The 22,952-nt window shown below is 34.4% G+C and overlaps 5 protein-coding genes across 8 annotated transcripts; 3 read left to right on the forward strand and 2 right to left on the reverse strand.

The window, feature by feature from the left end:
- Positions 1 to 1,390: 1,390 nt before the first annotated feature.
- Positions 1,391 to 8,210, forward strand: LOC108222901 (COP1-interacting protein 7). Of its 4 annotated transcripts, none has more exons than XM_064094809.1 (10): positions 1,391 to 1,530; positions 4,282 to 4,342; positions 4,443 to 4,616; positions 4,864 to 4,969; positions 5,075 to 5,127; positions 5,210 to 5,362; positions 5,529 to 5,740; positions 5,943 to 7,099; positions 7,201 to 7,507; positions 7,736 to 8,210. In XM_064094809.1, exons 1-10 carry the CDS (start codon positions 1,524 to 1,526, stop codon positions 8,164 to 8,166), a joined length of 2,661 nt encoding a protein of 886 aa, XP_063950879.1. In that variant the 5' UTR covers positions 1,391 to 1,523; the 3' UTR covers positions 8,167 to 8,210. The 4 variants fall into 4 exon arrangements, with proteins under 4 accessions (XP_063950879.1, XP_063950878.1, XP_017252355.1 ...); XM_017396866.2 differs by lacking the exon at positions 1,391 to 1,530 and adding exons at positions 2,039 to 2,180; positions 2,902 to 2,957 and having other exon boundaries at positions 7,201 to 8,210; XM_064094808.1 differs by having other exon boundaries at positions 7,201 to 8,210.
- Positions 8,211 to 8,354: 144 nt separating this feature from the next.
- On the reverse strand, positions 8,355 to 10,413 carry LOC108221844 (uncharacterized). The gene is made up of 4 exons (XM_017395698.2): positions 10,343 to 10,413; positions 9,452 to 9,584; positions 9,084 to 9,190; positions 8,355 to 9,002 (listed from the first exon to the last, which is right to left on the reverse strand). Exons 1-4 carry the CDS (start codon positions 10,411 to 10,413, stop codon positions 8,399 to 8,401), a joined length of 915 nt encoding a protein of 304 aa, XP_017251187.1. The 3' UTR covers positions 8,355 to 8,398.
- Positions 10,414 to 11,834: 1,421 nt separating this feature from the next.
- Positions 11,835 to 13,818, forward strand: LOC108222394 (uncharacterized). Its single transcript, XM_064094322.1, has 3 exons — positions 11,835 to 12,087; positions 13,037 to 13,242; positions 13,372 to 13,818. The coding sequence occupies exons 1-3, from the start codon at positions 11,998 to 12,000 to the stop codon at positions 13,628 to 13,630; spliced, it is 555 nt and encodes a 184-aa protein (XP_063950392.1). The 5' UTR covers positions 11,835 to 11,997; the 3' UTR covers positions 13,631 to 13,818.
- A 746-nt stretch (positions 13,819 to 14,564) lies between these two features.
- LOC108219660 (ribosome biogenesis protein BRX1 homolog 2) lies at positions 14,565 to 18,030 on the forward strand. Its single transcript, XM_017393147.2, has 8 exons — positions 14,565 to 14,894; positions 15,014 to 15,155; positions 15,518 to 15,596; positions 15,734 to 15,858; positions 16,616 to 16,717; positions 17,137 to 17,205; positions 17,282 to 17,380; positions 17,662 to 18,030. The coding sequence occupies exons 1-8, from the start codon at positions 14,701 to 14,703 to the stop codon at positions 17,791 to 17,793; spliced, it is 942 nt and encodes a 313-aa protein (XP_017248636.1). The 5' UTR covers positions 14,565 to 14,700; the 3' UTR covers positions 17,794 to 18,030.
- Positions 18,031 to 18,472: 442 nt separating this feature from the next.
- Positions 18,473 to 19,781, reverse strand: LOC108220341 (stem-specific protein TSJT1). Its single transcript, XM_017394080.2, has 3 exons — positions 19,483 to 19,781; positions 18,985 to 19,225; positions 18,473 to 18,894 (listed from the first exon to the last, which is right to left on the reverse strand). Exons 1-3 carry the CDS (start codon positions 19,698 to 19,700, stop codon positions 18,580 to 18,582), a joined length of 774 nt encoding a protein of 257 aa, XP_017249569.1. The 5' UTR covers positions 19,701 to 19,781; the 3' UTR covers positions 18,473 to 18,579.
- Between the last annotated feature and the right edge of the window lie 3,171 nt (positions 19,782 to 22,952).

Genomic DNA, 22,952 nt, shown 5'->3' on the forward strand with positions numbered 1-22,952 from the left:
TCCAAATGGAAACTTATATCAGAGTGTATGATAGAACTTCTTTGTCTAACTATTTTAGCGGTTGAACCGCAACTCAAACCGCAACCAACCGCAATTACGTGGGTGGATTTGGTTGGTTTTTTTTAACCAACGGTTTGGTCGCGGTTTGAGATTTTAGAAAACCGCAAGTTGCGGTTTGATTCGGTTATTACCCTCCAACCGAACCAATCCGAACCGCGTACAGGCCTACCGGCAGTGTTCTAAAAATCCCCGATTTAACCGATAAATCCCCGATTAATCCCCTGCAAGGTCGCCCACCGATTCGATTTTTGAAATCCGATTAATCCTTATATATATTTCATAATCGAAGTATATGTGATAAATTATTAAAATTAAAATACTATATTACTTTAAATATGAATAATTATAGAGTTTATAAATCTAGTAAATATATTAGTTACTAAATAACTAATATAATAATGACTAAATATTAAATAATATTTTAATATTAAAATAAACCCGATTTTAACTCCGATTAATCCTTCCGATTAATCCCCGATTTCCGATTAATCCTTAAATCAGTAGCTCAACCGATTATGTCCGATTCCCGATTTCTGTAACACTGGGTGTCATGTATTTTAATGTTTTTATAAAATATGATTAATAATATATTAAAATTACTTTTTTAAATGAAAATTTAGATAAAATCTAACCTAAAATTTTGTTTTGGTAATTTTTTAAAAAAAATTGAAAAATTATATTTTATAAAAATATTTAAATACGTATCGAATAGCAAAAATTATGAATAAAATTAAACAGGATAAGGAGAGTATATTTTACATCAGTTCCTATCTTATCTTTCACAATTTTCTACACTCCACTTTGTAAGTTATCAACATAGAACTATGCAAAAATTCATATAAAAACCTAGCAGATAAGATCAACATTAATACTTAACAGGCCCCGTCCGCTATATAAGATATCAAATGTCATATTTTTACAGCAAGACAAACTCGACATCAATATTCATTATTCACATCACATTAGCTTATGGGTTCTCTTATGGCTGGCTGGGACTCTAACGTTCCAGATCCCAAAACTGGTTCGTAATATATTTACTTCATTTTCGTAATATTTATCGTATTAATATTTAGTATACAGACTTTTATCACGTTAAATAAATATATTTTTGCGAAATAATTTCAGTTAAGCATCAGAGGAATCGTTCACTCACGAGGGAAGAAATCGATACTTACTGGAAGTCGAAGAAGCACGAAGAAGAAGAACATACTCAACTTGTTTCTAAGGTATAAATTTTCGAGTTCCTGGAAATTTATTTTTGAATATTTCGGTTTTAATAATATTGCTCGAGTTTCGTTAAACTGATTAGTTGTTATCTCGATAGGAAGCGGGAGTTGTAAAAAATTCAAAGAGAAGTTATCAAAGATCAAGCTCTGTTCCGCTCTCAAGAGGCAAAGAAAGATTGGTGGACATGGAAAGCAAGGATGAAAATGAAGTTAGCTTGCAGAACTTGATACTTAAAAATGGCTGGTAAGTATATACGGTCACTTATCACGAATAATTATTTTTATATTACCAATTTTAGTAAGAACATGTTGTCTATTCTTTAAGTTAGAGATTTAAAACTGTTTCTTTTATCTATGTGATAGATAAATTGATTTAAAATCAGAAATAAATTAAAAATTGATTTAAAAACTTAGAATAAGAAGTTAGCTAAAGTACTTTTCTCAATTATCTAATCTTTTTAATCTTAACAATTAATCATAAATCATAAATAAATTATTTTTTCTTTTATTATTAATAACTCATTAATCAGTCAAATAATCTGAAAACAAATAATTTAAATTTCATATTATCATATTAAGTCATATTAAATACTAAGTCATAATTTTAAATTTAAGGTAAAAAATTTTAAATTGCTTAACACCCGAACTCAGATTATAAATTTTTTTCAATAGATTGGGAAATTAATTGTCATCTTGAAGTAACTTTTTTTTGGGTGGTGTTTGATGGTTGCAGGTGGAGAAGGAGCAGTTCAGCGTTTTTGAACGAGCCTCCAGTGATTTCAGAAGAAGGCGAAAATAGACATAACAAGTATGCATCGCAGTTCCACGTGGCGGATATCGATGCCTCCAAGCCTCATCTTGCTCCAAGTGGCATTAGCACCTGATGATAATAATGTACTACTCCCTCCGTCCCACTAGGTTCTTTACGGTACTTTTTGGCACGCATTTTGAGAACCCTATAAAGTATGATTCCATAATGTCTTTTTTTTTGAAAAAAATTCTGAAAAAAAGTTTGATGTTTAAACTTTTATTCAAAAGAAAAAAATTTAAAAAGAAAATTATTAAACTATACTTTAAAAGAGCCTCAAAATGCGTGCAAACAGTGAGCGTAAGCTTCCTGTTGGGACGGAGGGAGTAGTAAACTGCACCCACCCATGCCTGTCCAAAAATAATTTGTGTATATATGGGTCACTGGGTGCACTTGTGTCACGTATGACTCTCGAGGGCTGCAGTAAAATATAATGGCAATGTATAGAGGTTCGGCTGAGTGTAAACGGTAAAATAACGTAATTTAATATGATAAGTTGGAGTTTAAAATATTTGTTTAAATAATTTTAATTTATTAATAATTTATTGATTATTAAAATTATAATAATCTAATAAAAGTGATTCATGGATAATTTATAAATTATTATTGATAATTTTTATCAAATTTTTTTTCCAGAAAATTAAGTCAAAAGGACACAGTTTACTACTACGATACCTACATGGAACTCAACCATCTAAAGTCCTAAAGAAAACTAAGAGGCTTAACAAACCATATGTTTTAGAATCTGCTGTGTAAGGTCATAACAGGATCTTTTCCTAAACCGAGCTTTTTTTAACTCTGTTTCAGACAGACAACGTAGAAAGAAAACCAGAAGAGCAAGAAAATTAAGAGGAGCCTCAGAGGTGAGTTTTTAATTACACATAGCCCTGCTAGAGTACCACGTACCTCGATATCATTATAGCGATCGAGAACGAATCTGTTATGGGAGCTTCGATGCTAGTCATGTTACTCAGAATTAGAAATTGTTGATTTTCATTTATCATTATTCATGACCAGTGTTGTAGAAAACGAGAATCAAATTTAATCGGTAAAAACATACTCCCTCTGTCTCTCTCATTTCTTTACCGTTATTATTTTGGGATGTACTTCTCATTTCTTTACGTTATTATAAATAGTAAGTTTTTCCCTCATTACACCAACTATCTTCCCCTACTATATATTTAACAATAAAAACTACTATTACACCCACTACTTTCCTCCACTATCTCAAATCTATTATTAAATATTGATAGGTCCCACCACTTTACCCAATTTTCATTTAACTTTACTCATTTTTTATACATTGTTTTGGTCTCCGTGTCCACCTCCAATGTAAACAATTGAGGGGGACGGAAGGAGTAATATAAGATTAATTGAAAAATCAAAGATTTAATCATCGAGCTAAAAGTATGAATTAATCAGTAATTAATCACCGACTTTTAACTATCGCCACGGACGTCCTAGCCAGGACTTAGCTGTCAGGGATCAGCTTCCGTATATCAAAAACAACCCTTAACAAATGTTGTTAAGTTCTTCACAAATCAAATTTAATTAGTCCGAAAACCAGAAAGCTATCTGTGAACATACCCGTACCTTAATCAATAATGGCGGTGGGTGGGTGTCTCCTCCTCTCCTATTGAGAGGTGCAGTTGCTACATTCATCTGCCTTCATGGCTCCCACGTGAACGCCTTAGTTAGATACTCCACGTTTATGTACACAGTTAAATCTCGATGAATGAATACCTTTATATATATATTTGTTAAAAATTATGAATTTATTCAAGTCAGATATACACCGTCTTTGTCATGCTGGGATCGAGAAAAATATTAATTTATCGAGAAATAGCAAAATACAGTACTGATATCTTCAGATACCAGTACTAGTCCGGATTATATAGAAGATTACATATGAAATTGTGATACTCCTAGTTTAGTTTATAAAAGCATAAGTCCTGTTTCAAAATTCGGCACTTACCTGATTTTAGAAAAGGACTCGGTATTTGACCTGGGTTGTGCCATCAACTCACTGGGTGAATTGTATACTACACCAAACCAAGGTAATTTTTAGTGTCGGCATCTACTTACTAGATTCTAAATCTGGATCTTTCTGTAGAAAGAACAATCTTAAATACATATAGTTGTTCTGGTTCTTCATTAGGCCATTGCTGAATTTTTGTATGCATTCAGTTATGAACTCGAGAACTCGTCTTGATTATGCAGTCTTTCGGCTTACCCCTACCAGAACCAGGTTAGCCGCCCATGCACCAGCTGCTTCATATTGCATGCTCATATCAATTTTTCTACTCTGATTAACAATTTTGTTATGTTCTGAATATTGGCTACACAAGGTGCGATCTGATCATTTTCGGAGGCAATGCAAGCGAAAAATTAGCTTCTGGATTGCTGGAACCATTCGTCTCTCATCTCAGCTTCGCTAAACATCAGATTTCTAGAGGTGGTTACTCCATTAGTCTCCAACCTTCTCAAATTTCTCCTTGGTTCACAAAAGCAACTTTAGAAAGGTGACTATTAGCCTCATTTCTATACAACGCATAATGCTACATGCATAAAATTGGGTACAAAATTTTGCACAAATTGATATGACAATTGAGGTGGAATGTTTAAATTGGTGCTGTTTATGTGAATACCGGGGCTCATTCCAATCAAAATGTAACACATGTCATTTTGTGAAATATTTTGTGCATGAAGCATTTTCCAGTACTAACCGGGAAGATCTTTCAAATTTATACTCACTTCTTTGCGGATCAGGTTTGTGAAATTCGTTGGCACGCCTGAAGTTCTTGAGAGATTCGTTTCGTTAGAGCAAGAGCTTGCTCAGATTAAAACTTCTGCTGTATCAAATGAATCTAAAAAGGTATCTTTTTTATTATTGTTGCATATAAACATTACAACATAAGTAATTGTGTCAAAAAATCTGAAAGCTTACAAAAGTTTGTCGATGTTTTTTAATATGATTCAGTCTAATGGCGGTTCATATGGAGCTGATAATGCTATGCAAGATGAAAATTCCAAGTAAGATCATCTTTCTGTTTATCCTATTGCATATGATAGCTATAGTTTCTTCTAGAGCAACTATTTTTCTTGCTGATGACAGGGATCATCTTAAGCATGTTCTGGAATCTCGAAAAGCTGTACTCCAGAAAGAAGAGGCAATGGCTTATGCACGAGCTTTAGTAGCAGGATTTGAGATGGATCATATCGACGACCTCATCTTTTTTGCTGATGCTTTTGGAGCTTCGCGTTTAAGGTTGCAATTACCAGTGTTTTAGTTATTTGATTTTGAATTTTCAAGCACAGCCTGTTCACCTAAGTGAATTTGTTCATTTGAGTTTAGATTACAAGATTACACCAAGGTCAGTGCTAATTTCTTAGCCTTCTGAAGTATGATTACCACTGCCACTTTTCCTACTCAGGGTAGCATGTCTAAACTTCAAGGCATTATGCAATAAAAAGAATGGTGATGGCTTGTGGAGGAACGACGTACCAACAAAGGATGATGAATCTAGCCCAGCATTCATGATTAATGCTCAGGAGGGTAGGCTCTTTACAAGGAAACCGACTGAACCAATTGATGTATCAGCACCAAAATCAACTGCAAGTCATGCTAATGTTGACAATAACCAAGGTAATTGAAAATTTTCTGAGTCTGTAATCTGATTTCACCTTGTGAGTTGGGACTGCTAAAACAGATGGACCAGTGAAAAAAAGTTATGTTATGTTAGAAAGAGATATTTTGCTCATGCTCTTATAAAAAAAAACTAATTCTCCTTATTAGCATTCTGTTTTTTTGCGAAAATGAAGTACAATGAAATGGTTGTCTGCAACAGATGCAAAGTTGCAAATACTACGGACAGATCAACTTCTGCAGTACATGCACAGTTTTCAGTACCCTGCATTTTCTCATATGCCTCGGTATCCTGGAGATCAGTACCCTGGTATTCAGGCCTCTAGGTATTATGCAGGACATATGTCTGGGACCCGGGACATTGGAAATGATATCCTGGGTCTTGATGAAGGCCACAATCATAAATATTCTTCTAGGACAAGAGTAAGGTATTTACGTGGTAAATCATCACGGGCTGCAGAACAAGAGGGTAACTGTGTTACCAGTGATTCCAGTTCTGGGAGTGGTTCTTTAGACAAGTATGAGAAGTATGGGAAAAGCTACCCTTCAACTAAGAAAATTCATATGAGAAAATATAGGAAGAAGTCTTTAAGAAAGGTCATTATTAGAAACGTCAAGTATAGTACATCTACGAATGACAGGGAGGGGGGCACTTCCTTGATTTCATCCGATGAGGATGAATCCATCAACGTAAATTCCCTTAAAGAAAAGGAGCAGGAAGCTGCTGGATCATCTACGAGACACATTGGATCAAGTCAAAGTCTTGAAAGAACAGAAGGAAGCAAGAGTAATAAACATGTACATGGACAAGATGATGTTTCAGCACAAGAAACTGGCAGTGCAGGTTTTAAAGTTTCTGAAGGGGAGAAAAGCAATGTGAACTGGGATACCTTTCAGAATCTTTTGATGAAGCAAGCAACTTCGAGGTCTAATGTTATGGATCCTCAGTCTCTGCAGAAAAAATATCTTACAACGAAAAGGCCAGGTGAAAAATTGTCATTTGCTTCTAGATTGGAGCCTCACGAAAGGTTAAAACATGGTGGGAGGGACAAAGTTTCTGAGTATGATACGAAAGCTTGGAATCCTGAGATGGATCATGGAAATAGTAATCTACTTACTAAAGCCGTTAAAAACCACACCCTTGGTAAGCCAATTAGGTCTGTTGATGCTAACCTGGCATCTCATGGTAAGCAAGCCACAAGACCAGCCAGTGGAGCTCATGAAAGAAACTACACTAACAAGGAGACAAAATCTAATATGTTAACCTCTTCTTTTAGGAAAAGAATGTCTGAGATTATAACGAGAAGAGAAAACCCTGGTGGAAGCAGAACTTTTGTTCATAAGAGCAAGCTGGACCAGGTATTCTATGATTATTCACAGATGTTGATTGGTATTTTATAGTTGCATACTTGCAAGTCAATTTGCTTTTCTGATTCCTCTTTCTTGTTTCCTAATCACAGGAAGAAGAAAAAAGAAGGAGAATGGAAGAATTAGTGACTCGTCGCCAAAACAGAATTGCTGAAAGAAGCTCGAGCAAAGGTATGATCACTTCTAAGTCAACAAAGGAGATTTTACAAGAGAGAAAGAAAACAGGCACTGAGTCCATGATGAAACAAAAGGTAAATGTCCGAGGTTCCTCTTCTGGTATTGATAAACCGCAAAAACCAATCTTTAGGAGTTCTACCATTGATCGTCTGGCTGCTTCACGGATAACTCATGAACTCTCTTCTGGCAAACATGGAAGGAACAACACAAAAGGAAGTGATGGTGAGATTTTTCCATCTGATAAGACACCTAGAGTTGGAAATAAAAAATTAAGTAATGCCACAAAGAATTCAGAAAAAAATAGAGGCCAAGATGCATCAAGTACTTTATCTTATCCCGCATCTAAAACCCTGGAAAAGAAGGATAGCATGACAACATTGCCACAAGACTTCAGTACTTTGGGTAAAACTCAACCTTTTAATAATTTTAGGAAATCTGATAACTCTGCAGAGTTGTGCATTAAATTGTCGGTCGAGAAGAGTATTAGCATAAGTTCACAAGGCAATGCTTTTGACGAGAATGGAGGCACTGGCACATCAAGAATTGGAAACTTCAAAGTGCTGACTGATAGCCAATCTGAAAAATCAGATCATATGAAAGGTGACAATAAGATAACACCAAAGGCACTTGATGTTCATGAAAAGAAGAGAGCTTCTAGCAACTTTGGCCAAGAAAGTTTTGTTGAACCTATAATTCCTCATGAACAGATATATACTACAGGTGAAGCAGAATTTTCAGTGATGGAAACGTCAACCCCCTCATCAGAGATTTATTCGAGGGCAGAGCCACCTCCCTCTAGAAAGAAATGGGAGACTGCTGAAGATTCTGTCAAGGCTAAACAAGGGTTCAGAAAACTTTTGTTGTTTGGTTTGACAAGTTGAAACTATCCTTTGAATTTTATGCATACAGTTAATTTGTTATGTGAGCGCCTGAGCCAAATCTTCCATTACTTAAGGACATATTGAAAAGAGTCTTTATTAATCAACTAAAATGTCATATTCTACTAAATTTCAAGGAAATAACTAAAACCATCTGGCAATGTTTTATGCAAACAGAAAATGCAGCACAAACAAAAGGCAGTTTGTTGAATGCGCACACTAATGTCCTCATAAGCTAGTAATGTCTCGCGATCAGCCTTTCTATCATGTTTCTGTTTGAATATTTCTGCGCAGATTTTTTTTTCATATCTGTGAATTTCACAACCAAGTCATCATAGTCAGGAAGCTTTGGGTGGACATGGCTAAAGCTAGGCTTTCGATCACTGGCTTTCTTTTGAGTTTCAGCTACAATTTCTGATGAACTCTGCCACCCACGGTTTTTGGTAACTGATATATCTTCAGACTCCAATTCATTTCTGAATGTAGCACCTTGTTGTCTCCTGTTCGTCTTGCTATATCTCGCCCTTTGAGATTCTGGAACAATGTCCTGGCCACTTTTGAATGATATTCGCAAGCAAGCTATGTTCTCTTCATTCACTACATCATTCATCAGTTGATGCTTCACATCCTCTGGCACGACGAGTTTTCTGCTTAAATATTGCTTTATTTGAGGATAGACATTGTTTCCAGGTCCCAATTCAACACAATTCCTTTCAAACCCCTGGCCTAGATGTTTCTTAAACATGTTTCTCATACTATGAAGCTCCGGGACATCACCACATCTTGAAGCAGCATATATTAAACTCGACACTGCTTCATGAACATCATCTGACAATTCACTGTGCTCAAAATGATATCAATATACAGCCACTTTAAACTAACAATCATTAATTGATGAACTCGTTCTTTATTGTAATTACCTGCTACAACTGCTCATCGGATCATAGTTGAGGTAAACGCAGTCACAAAATTGATAAAGTTGGGCATATGCTGAGACCATAAACTGCTCTTTACATATTCGTTCAACCTGCAGATCATTCATCTGTCAGTGTGGACTTAAACATAAACTAGCGCTAAAATAAATCAAAAATCTTTTCTTTACATATTCGTTCAACCTGGAGATTATTCATCTGTCAGTGTGGACTTAAACATAAACTAGCACGAAAATAAATTACAAATCTTTTCTTTACCTATTCGTTCAACCTGCAGATTATTCATCTGTCAGTGTGGACTTAAACATAAACCAGCACGAAAATAAATTAAAAGTCTTTTCTAGTGAAACATTAACCTTCGACCATGCCTCTTCGTGTAGGCCAATCCGCAGAAGCTGAGCAACATCAGACCGCCAGATTCTTATATTGGCCTTTCTCCTGCTCATGTTCGCGATCAAACTACATTTGGCTTGGTTAATCAAACTTTTCCTGCAGTCATGTTTATTTTCAATGTCATCACAAGCATACCAGAACTCGAATTTATTTCAACTCAGAATACCATGAGGCTAAGGAAAAAATTGCTTAGGGGTGCTTAATAAAATTTTTTAGCTCCTTCTGGTTCCGCCACTGCTGGACCTATTGTATCACCAATAGGAGTGATTATTATAATAGACATTCGTATCTTTTTGCTAAGGGCGCAAAATAACTGAAAAATAACCAACAAAGTACAATTTTTTTTATTAAGAGTAAAGTATATATTTAGAGCAAGTCCAAGAGATGCCCTATCTCATGTCCTAAGTTATAATTTAGGGCAATTGATGAAAAAACTTGATCCAACAATGTCCTAGTGATGCCCTATATCACTAGGACAACCTCCCCAAGCCCTATTTTTGGGGCACATCTCTCCTTGCCCTATTCTATATTTTATTATAAATTCTCATCAACACTCTCTTTCTCTCTCTACTTTTATATTATGCTTTAATGATGAAAGAGAGTTTTTAATAATAAAATATTAGGCATATTGTGAGAATAAGGCACATTGTTGGAGTTCAAATTACTAAAGTATGTCCTAAATTACTAGGACATGATATTTTATATTATATTTGGGGCTTGAACTAGACACTCTTGGACTTGCTCTTAGTTATGTATTTTAGTAGTTGTTTCTTTCAGGATCCTAGTTCCGCCACTGAAGAAATATCCGGAGAAAAAGGTAAATCAGCGTTCGAAAAAATATTGCAGAATGTTACCGCTGGGCAGCATTTTTCCATCTGGAACCTTGTAGCAATGCGCTAGCAAGCTGTGCCAAAGTAAACCCCATTGTTGTCTCTGGTCTGTCTAGTAATGTATCAGTGTATCAGCTTTGTAGTTTTTTGCAGTAAATTGTTACAAGATGAAGGTATTTTATATACAGTAAAAAAAGTCGTGGGTATGGTAATTAATAACAATCGCGGAAAGTTGAAAATTGACTGAGCATTGCTTTCCTTGTTTATGTTTGTTTAGTCTGTTTAGACACTGCAAGTCTGCAACATTAGTAGTAAGGCAAGTAGTGAGTAAATATCAGAAAGTTGAAGGGATATATTTTTGGTACAAGAGCGAAGTACAATTTTAATCAATACAATGAATATCTTCTTTATATTTTATTTTTGAAATTCAAATATTTATTTATTTAAAAATATATAAACAAAAAAATTTAATGCACATATCAAATTATAATATTAACACGAATAAGTCGTCATCATTTTAAATATGTTTCTTAATATAAACTCTTAATCAAATAAAAAAATAATTGTTTGAAATCGTTCGGTTACGCTTAATATGTAAAAATCGACCCGATAATTCAATAAAGGTTTTATCAATAAATTTTTTTCTCAATTAAATATACATCACGTAAGTTACCTTTTTAAATTTTACTCTGCGGGATTTGTTTTATTATAAAAGTTTTTTAAATATATTTTTATATGTTTATATATGGAAATTGCACGTTCTTTATTCAAAGAAATGTAGTATCCATTTGTTTTAGACTTTTAGTGACATCATCAATAATTTTTCAATTTTAAAATACGCACATATTTCAATAGGAAGAAATATAGTCTCCATTTTTTTTTTAAACCAGTCTCCATTTGATTCAGATCATAAATAATTTTTAAATTTTAAAATATGCACTTCAATGGGACAAAGTCGGCCCAAAGCAGAAAAAAGTTCTCCTGAACAATGCAAAATCAGCCTAGCAACCAAAATAAAGAAAAATACTCTCTGTTTTGATATATAGGTGGCTTGATATTTTAGCACGTATTTGTAAGTGCTTTGACCGTAGAGTTAAAATTATTATTTATAAATTTTTTTTAATAAAAATGTAAAATTAATATTACAATTTATAAAAGAAAATTTTAAAAATAACAGTTTTAATTAAGCGGTCAAAAGACATAGAAGTGTGTGCCAAAAAGTCAAGCGGTCTATATTAAAAGGAGTAAGTAAAACGTGAAAGGGGTCGAAAAGGCAAACTGCTCCGCGACTTTCCAAAAATCCACATAATGCAAAAATCTAAACCCCGAAAATCAAGAAATCTCTTCAAAAAAATAGGACCGAATCAGATTCGCAGTACGAGGTTGCGTAAAGTGCAGGCATAACTCGTTAGTACGTGGCACATAGGCCAGAAGCCCAGAATGTAAAAATCTTGACTTACACGACTGATATTAAATTGTAAGGAGAAATATATCCATCATTACACGATCCATATCGCTATCCATCGTCCGTTTTTAACTTTAATTGTTCTTCTGTCTCGATCGACCTATTTTCGGTGTAGATAAATATCGGTATATTTATTTATCGTTCTGCATTAAATATTTCAACTCTTCTTTATTTTTCTGAGCGTGCTGATTGTTGAAGCTTCTGCATTGAAGTGATGGCGTCTAAATTGGTTTCGATAATCGTCTTCGTTTTCGATGTTATTGCTTTTGGCTTGGCTGTGGCTGCTGAACAACGGAGAAGCACTGTATGTTTTCGCTAGTTTTATCTCCTTGTCTGTTTTGTTTGGTTATAATATATGTGACGGAACAAGGATTTTGAAATAGTCGGGATTCGGAGATATGGTTAATTCTTGAAGATCAATCCGAGCTTTAAATAAATTTTGTACTAAATTTTAATTAAGAGCCGAGATATCAAAATTCTATCGAATTTGAAGTTGAGAGGGGTCCTTGTGTAGGATATGTTTGTTTGGAAGCACCAGTGTTCAGTGGTTGAACAGGGCTAGGGTTAGTTTAGTAGCTCACAATACAAATTTCCTGGGATAATGGTCCACAATAATCGATTATAAACAACAATCGATTATAAGCAACATACGTTCAGAATGGTAGAATGAGTGATTTTTCCGCCAGAAAAAAACCGTTGATAGTATGTTGCATCATACGTATGTCAGGGATCCGGACCCAATTTTTTGATTCTCTGGTGTTTGTATTTATAATTTTAAAATTATGATCATTATACAGTTTCATTGTGGAATTATGTAATTGTTCCCTCACTTACTAAAATCTTGATCGAAATTTATCAATGAACTAAATTCTAAGGAATGTTCTTGTTCATTGAGTAAGTTAAGAATGCTATGCACTAGAAATTATGAGTTAATAAACTAACAATCCGCTTATTCCCATTATACACATAACTACTGAGGTTGGATTTGGTCTGCAGACTGCAATTGTAGTGTTATTGAGGATGAATGTATACTTGTAACTTCGAAGTAACAATGCTGATGCTCATGTTCCTTATTTGTTTAAAATTTTGATAATATTCCCGGTATAATGTTATATGCATATTTTAGCCTGAAATTCAGATCGCCTGTTTATTAGTCCTGAAATAGTGTTGGACCCGAAATCCTTTCTGGTAATGAGTATATGCTTGTTAGTGTCAGATGTCTAGGAGAAGATAATAATCTTCTTCCTCTGCAGGCCACGACAACACAGGATTCAGAACAGAACTACAATTACTGTGTCTATGACTCGGACATTTCAACTGGATTCGGTGTTGGTGCTTTCTTGTTCCTCATGGCCAGTCAAGCTATCATAATGGTGGCAAGCCGTTGTTTCTGTTTTGGAAAGGCTTCAAGGACTGGAGGCTCCCGGTCTTTTGCACTTCTACTTTTCATATTATGCTGGTATGATTCAAATTCTTTCTTCAACACTATCAATTCATCAAGCTGCTTCTCGTCTTCAATATTTGGACTATTGCCAATTAATCTGTTACACCGACTTATTTGAAAATATTCTATGTCGGACTTAATTAGGGTGACCTTTATCATTGCCGAGGCATGCTTGTTAGCTGGTTCAGTGAGAAACGCCTATCACACCAAGTATGTCACAATTTTCAGCCAAAACCCTCCTTCTTGCCAGACTGTACGAAAGGGTGTCTTTGCAGCAGGTGCAGCGTTCACTTTCTTCACTTGCATACTATCTCAGTTCTACTACATTTATTATTCCAGTTCGCGAGAAGCTTTTGCACCATACGGCGGAGAAGCTGGTGTGGGACTTGGAACCTTCAAGTGAGGCATGTCAGTATGCCACTGCTAAAAGCCTTATTCTAGGAATTCTTTATTTGAACTGAAGATATATATAGTTAAAAATAGTTTCAAGCTTTTGTTCAAGTACAATAGTATCCAGATGCATATAATCTTGTTATTATTTTTCAGCACAACAGTCAGCACCATAAATCAGAAAGATTCAGTTCATAAAAACATGGTTTAGTAAGTACCCCCTGTCTTTTGAAATACAGGCGGTTTGACTTTTTGGCACACATTTCTAAGTCTTTTAACCGTTTAGATAAAATTGTTATTTTTAAAATCTTCTTTCTCCGAATTATAATATCAATCATATATTTTTATTCAAAAAAATAAAATTTCAAAAATAATAATTTTAACTATACAGTCAAAGGACTTCAAAATGTGTGCCAAAAAGTCAAACGACTTATATTTTAAAACAGAGGGAGTAGCAAGTCAAATAATAATAGTAGTAGCAATGAACGAACACGATTGGATTGTCCGAGTGCGGGTCTATCCTCAGTTGTCTAGCACATCCGGGTTCGATCAATGCATAATCAATTTAATTTTGAATTTTTTTCCTGTAATTGGAAAATTAAGAATAAAATATTTATTTATAATAAAAAAATTAAAGGTAAATTACAAAAATGAACTGACAACACATTTTACATTACGAGTCCAAAATAAACGTACTCATCTAATTCGGGATATAAGGATCCTTTATAAATAACTGGTACAAAAAAGAATAACAAAATTAGATTACTAAAAATTTATCTCAAACTAACTTCTAATTATAAGTCTTTATTATAAAAAAATATAATTCACTTTAAAATCCAACACAGATTTTAACTCGTGACTTAAAAGCGGTGCCAAACAAGCTCAAAAAAGTTGTACCCGATTACACATATACCAGCCCACATCTTAACGGGCCCAAAACCTGACGCTGTTTCTCTAACCCATTACTACACACGCCCACCCTCACCGTCCCCTCTGTTCTCTTGCTCTAAACCCTAGCATCTCTCTTAAACCCTAAACGCCAATCTCTCTCTCGATCTCTCCCAATCTCTCCAATTCACAAAGATGAAGAAAATTGGAAAGAAGAGAAAGCACGCAGAGACAATCCCAGAGCCAAAAAAAGAGCTCGTCGCTGAAGAAAGGCCCAAAAGAACACTTCTTGGTTGGAAAGACAAGCCTGTCGTTAACAATGAAAATGAAGCCACTTTCAAAAACAAGGAGAAGGTCCTCATTACTTGTACTCGTCGCATCAATTATAGGTACCCCTTTCTGTTATTACCCTTGGAACGGAAAAAATTATTAATTTATCGAGCTTAAAAATATATTGTTTTTGAGATTTTTTAATTTATCGTGGGGTTGTTGTGATTGTGATGATTAGGTATAGGCAATTGATGTTGAATGTGGTATCACTATTGCCTCATTGTAAGAAAGATAGCAAAGTTGAATCGAAGTCGACTAAAGGAGCTACTTTGAATGAGCTTGTTGAGCTCAAAAGCTGCTCTTCTTGTCTATTTTTTGAGGTCAGTGTTCAAAGATTGTTTCCTTTTGCTGTGTGTAGTTACTGGTTAAGCGATGGGAGGGGTGTTAATTTTAACATGATGGAGGCAAAATCACAAAAACCAAGAATGACATGGGCACTGTGTTGTTAAACTTAATATAATCGGAAATGTTTTGTTATCAAAGTTTTACTCCTTTAAGCATATTTTGTTCCTTAATATAGCTTGAAAGAAATGAATCTGTGATGTTTATAAATATGAATACGGACCGAAACCTGAGATTGTGACTCCTAACTAGAGGGTACCCGGCCGGAACTGGTTTTGAAGATTTTCTTATGCAGTTATGCTTACAGTGTTATACTTGTGTTCACTTTCTTGATTCTCAGTGTCGGAAACACAAGGATCTTTATCTATGGATGACAAAGTCTCCCAGTGGTCCATCTATCAAGTTCTTGGTTAATGCAGGTAAAAAAGAAAATTTACCCTAGACTGAATTTGTAACTCTTTTACTGTTCTCGAGAGGGGGGGGGGGTTCAGTTTGATGCTTTTATATATGTATCTATTACCTGAATATATTGATGATATTCTCTGCTTTTCTTAAGTTCAAACTATGGAAGAATTTAAGCTTACTGGAAATCATCTTAATGGGTCACGTCCCCTTTTGTCCTTCACAACAAATTTTGAGAAAGACGCGCACTGGAAACTCATAAAAGAAATGATCACACAGGTACCATGTAGTCTGTTTCTATAGACAATTAAGTTAGTTCTTTCTGTTGGGGTACAATAATTAATTCATTCTGTGTGCCAACTTGTTTTTACTTTTTACATATCGGTGAATGGATGACCCGTCAAATTTAAAGAATGGGTGAGAGTCTGGTCTTCCCTAAAATTAATATATGCAAGGAGGTTTTAGTAATTTCTTAGTTTGTAATGTAGTAATCCACATTGTATGATGGCTCAGGATCCCTTTTCGTCTTAGATTGTTTGGATTTTTTCAAAACTGTATGTACATTTGTATCTGTGCACATACTGATATATTGTATATATGAACTATGATGTCAAAATATTAGGATCTTGCTATCATTTTTCATTTTTCTTGTAGTTTGGAGGCCAAACTGATTGTTCATATTTCATACACACTATACGAAAGACAAATGTTAAGGCATATATAGTAATACAACTTTTAGGCAGTTTATGGTGCTGCAAAGTTTAGATAGTATGTCAATTATAGCATATATCGTTGTCAGCATTTCTATTTATTATATAAAAATGTTTGTTTTGCATTTTCCCAACTTACTGTCAATGTTGTACATTATGGATTGCTTAAAGGTAGCCACATTTAAGCTGTGGAATTGTGTGCTTTTAAAGATATTAAATAAATAAAACTTTTTGTTATGACATAACATTTCTTGTACGCATAAAAGTTTGATAGTAAAACTGGATGACTAAATTTGAAATTTTTGTTTCTCCTTTTCTATATTCAGATATTTGGAACTCCCAAGGATCACAGGAAATCCAAGCCATACTATGACCATGTATTTGTCTTCTCAATTGTTGATGGACACGTATGGTTCCGGAATTATCAGGTTGGCATTAAAGAAAATGTGGTGTTATCTGATACAATAATAAACCAGAGATGGTTTTTTTTTTACGTGATTAAAAATTGTTAGCCATGACTGTATCTCTAGTTGACAAGTTAGTAGACTCACTTTTTGAATGCTAGAGGTATTACCTTCCTAGTCCCATACTATGACCATGTATTTGTACTCTCATATTTTTACATCCCTCCCCCATACAATCCTTCTCTACCAGCTTTAGTTTTGTTCACAATTTAGTAATCCCATTCTTTCAAACCAATCGGAGCTTAAGTGTGCATGTTTCTGAGCAAGTAATTATCAGTTACAAATGTTCTTCATGCTACAAAGTTAGTTATCAACTGTTATCTAGTATTATTTGTTTATTATGCGGTTCAGTTACATATATGTTCTCTTTATATATGAACCAGATTTCCTGCCCTCATACTGGAGCAGATAAAATAGACCGAGGAGGGCTAGATAAATTGACCCTTATTGAGGTATGCTGCACACTTCATCAGTAAACACAGTAAGGGTCTTGTAATTCATTATCACATTTTATTAATACGTGAACAGGTTGGTCCAAGATTTTGCTTAAATCCAATCAAGATATTTGGTGGAAGTTTTGGAGGCCCAACACTGTACGAGAATCCATTATATATTTCTCCAAACCAGGTCAGAATACATTGTTTTATAAGTTTCACAAATAATTTGATTTTCTAAGTTTTGAAAGGGATTGTGAACCTGATTTTTTCATTACATTAGTCTTATTAATGTGTGTGTGTTTTTCACTGAAGATAGCTTAACGCATGATTATATGACTAAAAATAGAGAAGAATGTGTTTCCACTTTCCATATGATTTGTTTTTCCTTGTTGCTTCATTTATTTAAAGTACTGCATCATAGTTCCACTTTCAATTTTGTCCGACTCATCTGCATTATATTCTTCATCTCAGATTCGTGCGTTAGAGAAAAAGAAAAAGTCAGGAAAGTTTGCACAGAAAGTTAAAGCTAAGACAAGGAGGAGGATGCATGAGATGTCGAATCCATTGGAGCAAGATGAATTTGCGGACATGTGGAAGGCTTGAGGTTGTGCTGGAGCGAAGATACAGTTTTAGCACCTCAAAGTTTCAAGTTCTCCTGATCATTGGACCTCTATGTAATCGGAATTTTGACTAGTGTTGTTTCCATCCTTTTTTTTTTCCTTTATTGTATTTACTATATATGTTGATGCATAAGTATTGAATTTAATATTGGCTAATGCGTGAATCGCTGTACCCGGTGACTTTGTGCAATACTATCAGGTGACTGCACAATTCTGTTGCTTCGTACCCCTTCAACCTCGAAAGTGTTCATTGTAACACGATATGGGCAAGATAAATTCCCAGTAATGTTAATGTTTCTACGTAGAACAGTATATATAATTATGCATACCCCCATGACCCTGTGATAATACCGCGGCTCGATCGACTCGTTAAGATCGGCTCAAAAATGGATTATTTAGCTAAATGAGCCGGATTGACTCGACTTGTAAAATTAAACGAGTCAACTTTGGTCAGAGGTTTTGGTTTATACAAGCTGATTGACCCGACTCGATTATTTTTGGTCGAATTGCGCCTGATTCGAAATTACAGACCTATTTGCGTTGAAATTACAGACCTATTTGCGTGGGAGAATTAGAGTTTTCAGTTCTCTCAAGTTAGCTTATGAATTTGGATTTCACTATAGCGCGTTTTTAATAAATTGTATCTTGTATCTAAACTTCGATTATTCAAACTACCATATTATTGCAAATCTGTGGTACAGATCACTCCTTTACAAAAGTACCAAAGATGAAAGCACAAGTGAAACAACCAACTGAAAGCAAGAATCCATCAGCACTGAGTACTCCATTCAGTCCAGTTGGTCTGGCTTCCGACGCGAGGAATGCTGTTAACCCTAGAGTATACATCCAGCTTGAAGTTGGAACCGCAAACCACCCCTTCACTGTCAACCCTCGGCATTGCCCTCATCTTGTGCATCGGGTGCTCGAAATTCATCAGCCCTCCCTCGCTGTGGAACATACACCCTTTCGGAAATGGAGCAAATGATTTTGCACACCCTGCTTTTATAACCTCCAGATCATCAGAGATCACAACTGAGCCATCAGCAGCAATTCCCCAATACAGCTTAACCCCGCCATCCGATCCCTGTCATTGCAAGATCATACAAAATTTCAATTACTTGATACACAACATTTCTACTAGATATCTGCCTGTTTAGTGCTACCGTGATCTTACCAGTGCAGTAAAAACTTTTCCGGCTTTGCTGTCGTAGACAACAAAGGCAAAACTCCCTTCCAGGTCCTTTAGAACCTGATCAGCCGGGTATGGACCGCGGTCACGAAGCGTCCTGTAAGCTTCTATCACAAACATGGCCTCATTGGCTCCCTTGGCCAATCCATATTGCTTAATTTGGGAATAGAGGTTGTTCAAGCTTCCCAGAAAAAGACAATATATATCATCAAACCCGCAGAACAACCTGCAAATAGACAAACATAAATTTGATAAGTTTAGTTTATTTTGATTGACTTCTGCTTCTTAATAACGATCGACCCGTTATATATAAAAACTACACCAATCAAAATTGAGCCAACTAATATTTCTGACAACAATTAAATCTTGATTAAATAATAATTTTATAAAGTAATTTTTTTTCCTTGGATAGTGTAATTTTACTCCCGATAACATAATAAACTCGGAAAAAGTAATATTTTTTCCTGGTCCCGAGAATATTACCTCTGATGGCGGAGGCCGGAAGGCTGATCAGGTTTAACATAAGCCAGAACAGCAGACTGAGCAAAACTCATGGAGAAAGTGTTTTCAGGATGAGCCGACAGAAACTCCTGGAGAGTCTCCTCAGGGAGCCTCGGTTGTTCAGAGCCTGTCTTGTGAGAAGCAGGGCTGTTCAGCTCCTCAGGGGGGTTAGCAAAGGCCTTGTGAAATATAGCCAACATGCTGAATCACTGAATTCCACTAAAATTTATCGAAAAAGATTGTATTTGTATGTTGTGTAACACCAAATGAATGTAGGGATTAAGAAAGAAGGGTGTGCTTATTTATATTGAAGTGGAATGGGGTGTGGGCCCTGGAGTTTGAATAGTAGGATGGGCAGTTTTATCATTTGTTGGGAGCAATGCATATACATCCATATAATGATGACAATTATAGGATAAGGATTCTTTCGTACTTTTATAATTTTGTCTTCATGTCTTAATATTCTGGATCTGTGTCTCAACAGCTTACGTGGGAGTTGGTCTTCGATAATGTAACATATCTCAAAAAATTTCATCAATTTTTTTTAAATAAACTAATACATGATATTTTATCATGATTGATTTTAGTTGGGTATTTTATGTGTATAAAAAATCTCATTATTATTAATTATGGATGGAACCAATCACATATTCATAATAGGGGAATTATCTTGTATATTGTTTTTTCAATCTTATTTTCAAAAATACTACCTTATCCAATCTTATTTTCAAATCTCTAAAATATTTTCAAAAATACTACCTTTTTGAAAATATTTTTCAAAAATACGGTGGTTGCATATGCAACCATATATGCAACTACAAATCCTGATTTTCAGTTTCAGTTTTCAAATGTCATTTTCGACCTCATCTTTGGAGTCGATATATATATATATATATATATATATATATATATATATATATATATATATATATATATATACATTTGAAAACTGGAACTCGAAATTAGGAATTCAGTTGCATATGGTTGTATTCAGTTGCATATGGTTGCATTCAGTTGATTCTATTGCAATCTAATGGCCCCGCCAGGGGCGCACACCATACATCCGTTGCAACTTACAGTTTTCAGTTGCATTTAGTTGTATATGAGGTTGCATTTAGTTGCCTATGAGGTTGCATTCAGTTGATTCTATTGCAATCTAATGGCCCCGCCAGGGGCACCCATACTTCAGTTGGAACTTACAGTTTTCAGTTGCATTTAGTTGCATATGAGGTTGCATTTAGTTGCATATGAGGTTGCATTCAGTTGATTCTATTGCAATCTAATGGCCCCGCCAGGGGCACCCATACTTCAGTTGGAACTTACAGTTTTCAGTTGCATTTAGTTGCATATGATGTTGCATATGAGGTTGCGTGCAACCTCATATGCAACGGAAAACTGTAAGTTGCAACTGATGTATGGGTGCCCCTGGCGGGGCCATTGGATTACAATAGAATCAACTGAATACAACCTCATATGCAACCATATATGCAACTGAATTCCTGATTTCAAGTTTCAGAATATATATATATATATATATATATATATATATATATATATATATATATATATATATATCGATTCCAATGATGAGGTCGAAAATGACATTTGAAAACTGGAACTTAAAATCAGGATTTGTAGTTGCATATATGGTTGCATATGCAACCACAGTATTTTTGAAAATATTTTAGAGAAGGTAGTATCATTGAAAATAAGATTGGATAAGGTAGTATTTTTGGAAATAAGATTGAAATCGTGGTTATGAATAAAAAAAGCCCTTGATAATATGTTTTAAAAAAAAAATATCTTGTTATCTAGGATTTTCCACATATGATTGATGTGAAATAATAATAATAAAAAAAAGTATTTGGAATCTCATAAATTTACTAATTATGAATATGATGTTGATAATTATGTTGGCCTTATATTTTTTATCTCAATATATTAAAAAATAATATAAATTTAATCTCAGCAAAAATATAAAATCTTATAGCAAATAAAAAATTAAAATTTGTGGGTATCGAAAATTATTTTACTCCTAATAACCGGAAATTTAGGTCAATGTTATAAAAAAAGAATCACATTTAATTTATGAAAAACAGAAAAAATATTAATCAAAAATTAATCAAATCGATTGGCGATTAATCAAATAATTAATTAAATAATCAAAAATTTAACCAATTCAATAAATTATAAAATCAAAATTAATTATTAATTAATCTCAATTAATCCTCAACTTTTAAATTAAAATGATTTCGGTATGACCCCAGGGAGAAGGCGACAAAAAACACGAGTCCAGTAGTCACAACTCACACCTAAAACCAGCAACGGTAGGAAAACAAGAGCCCATTGAAATGCAGAGGAGAATAGACAATCTATACAAACTGTGGTCAAGCCCACAGATAAGCAGAGAAACAACCGACCCAAACCGGCCCTATTTTCGGCCGAACCAAACCGAAAATTTTAAACCGTTTTTTAATTGGGTTGAATCGGCTCCAACCCGATTTTAATGGGTTGGGCATGGTTTTAGATTTTATTTGGCCAACCCAACCCAACCCGAGCGTATATTTTAATAAAAATACATTATATATATATAATATATATCTAACAAAATTGTATATATATAAAATATAGCTACTCTATTGAAATTATAACATTGGTGTGATAAAATTGAATTATAACATTGGTATCTTTCCTCGAGTTTCTTTTAAAATATCTTCCTTGCACATTTGTCATTCGTCTACTTGCCTTTGAGAGTTCGATAGTGAAGCTACTATTCTTTAAAAGTCCGAACTTGTTTTAATACTCTATAATTTATAGGTTGTGTAGCAATTTTAAAACTACGTTTAGTACTTAGTAACCCGTCAAACCGACCCAAACCAACCCAACCCGAAGTATGACAAATTGGGTTGGGTTATAAATTAATTTTAATGGGTTGGCTTCGAAAATTAGCAAACCGAATTTAATGGATTGGGTCGATAAAAAACCTAAACCGGGCCAACCCGACCCGCGTACACCCCTACCGTGCACAATCCTTCGTCTTGTCTCAAATTATTACCATATCCCTATTGCTTTTTCTTTTATCGATTAAGTCTTGATAAATGAATAATTTAAGGTGAAAATTATATATATCGTACAGTTTCAACTAATTTATTAAAAAAAATATCAACTTTGTCATGTAAATTCGACAATATCAGTAATCTTCAAAAATATTTGATTGAGAAGTTTAACTATCTTGATGATGTAAAAGTTGTGAAAGCTGATAATGAAAGTGGGCAACTAATTCAAATATTTTTAGAAACATATATTTAATTGAAATGATTGTATTATTTTTTATTTTTAACCGTTGTCGAAATCGAAGAGAATTACCAAAGTTCTAAGATTAGGCCAAATCAACCATTTTCGTTAACCATTTCTCATTTTTAAATATTAATAAATTTATCTTAAATTTAAGC

Source organism: Daucus carota, chromosome 5, assembly GCF_001625215.2.
Source record: "Daucus carota subsp. sativus chromosome 5, DH1 v3.0, whole genome shotgun sequence".
In the NCBI taxonomy this organism is placed as follows: Eukaryota; Viridiplantae; Streptophyta; class Magnoliopsida; order Apiales; family Apiaceae; genus Daucus; species Daucus carota.

Bases quoted from the DNA above. Each gene is read 5' to 3' on its own strand.
- LOC108221844 (XM_017395698.2), bottom strand. From the start codon at position 10,413: ATGGGGTTTACTTTGGCACAGCTTGCTAGCGCATTGCTACAAGGTTCC. The intron at 9,585-10,342 runs GTAACATTCTGC...ACATGACTGCAG, and splicing joins TGGAAAAATGCTGCCCAGCG to GAAAAGTTTGATTAACCAAG. The intron at 9,003-9,083 runs GTAATTACAATA...TTTTGAGCACAG, and splicing joins CCGATGAGCAGTTGTAGCAG to TGAATTGTCAGATGATGTTC.
- LOC108222901 (XM_064094808.1), top strand. The intron at 5,128-5,209 runs GTAAGATCATCT...TGCTGATGACAG, and splicing joins ATGCAAGATGAAAATTCCAA to GGATCATCTTAAGCATGTTC. The intron at 5,363-5,528 runs GTTGCAATTACC...TTTCCTACTCAG, and splicing joins TTTGGAGCTTCGCGTTTAAG to GGTAGCATGTCTAAACTTCA.
- LOC108220341 (XM_017394080.2), bottom strand. From the start codon at position 19,700: ATGTTGGCTATATTTCACAAGGCCTTTGCTAACCCCCCTGAGGAGCTG. The intron at 19,226-19,482 runs GTAATATTCTCG...GTCTATTTGCAG, and splicing joins TCCGGCCTCCGCCATCAGAG to GTTGTTCTGCGGGTTTGATG. The intron at 18,895-18,984 runs GTAAGATCACGG...TTGCAATGACAG, and splicing joins GAAAAGTTTTTACTGCACTG to GGATCGGATGGCGGGGTTAA.
- LOC108222394 (XM_064094322.1), top strand. From the start codon at position 11,998: ATGGCGTCTAAATTGGTTTCGATAATCGTCTTCGTTTTCGATGTTATT. The intron at 12,088-13,036 runs GTATGTTTTCGC...CTTCCTCTGCAG, and splicing joins CTGAACAACGGAGAAGCACT to GCCACGACAACACAGGATTC. The intron at 13,243-13,371 runs GTATGATTCAAA...GGACTTAATTAG, and splicing joins CTACTTTTCATATTATGCTG to GGTGACCTTTATCATTGCCG.
- LOC108219660 (XM_017393147.2), top strand. From the start codon at position 14,701: ATGAAGAAAATTGGAAAGAAGAGAAAGCACGCAGAGACAATCCCAGAG. The intron at 15,156-15,517 runs GTCAGTGTTCAA...CTTGATTCTCAG, and splicing joins CTTCTTGTCTATTTTTTGAG to TGTCGGAAACACAAGGATCT. The intron at 15,859-16,615 runs GTACCATGTAGT...TTCTATATTCAG, and splicing joins TAAAAGAAATGATCACACAG to ATATTTGGAACTCCCAAGGA.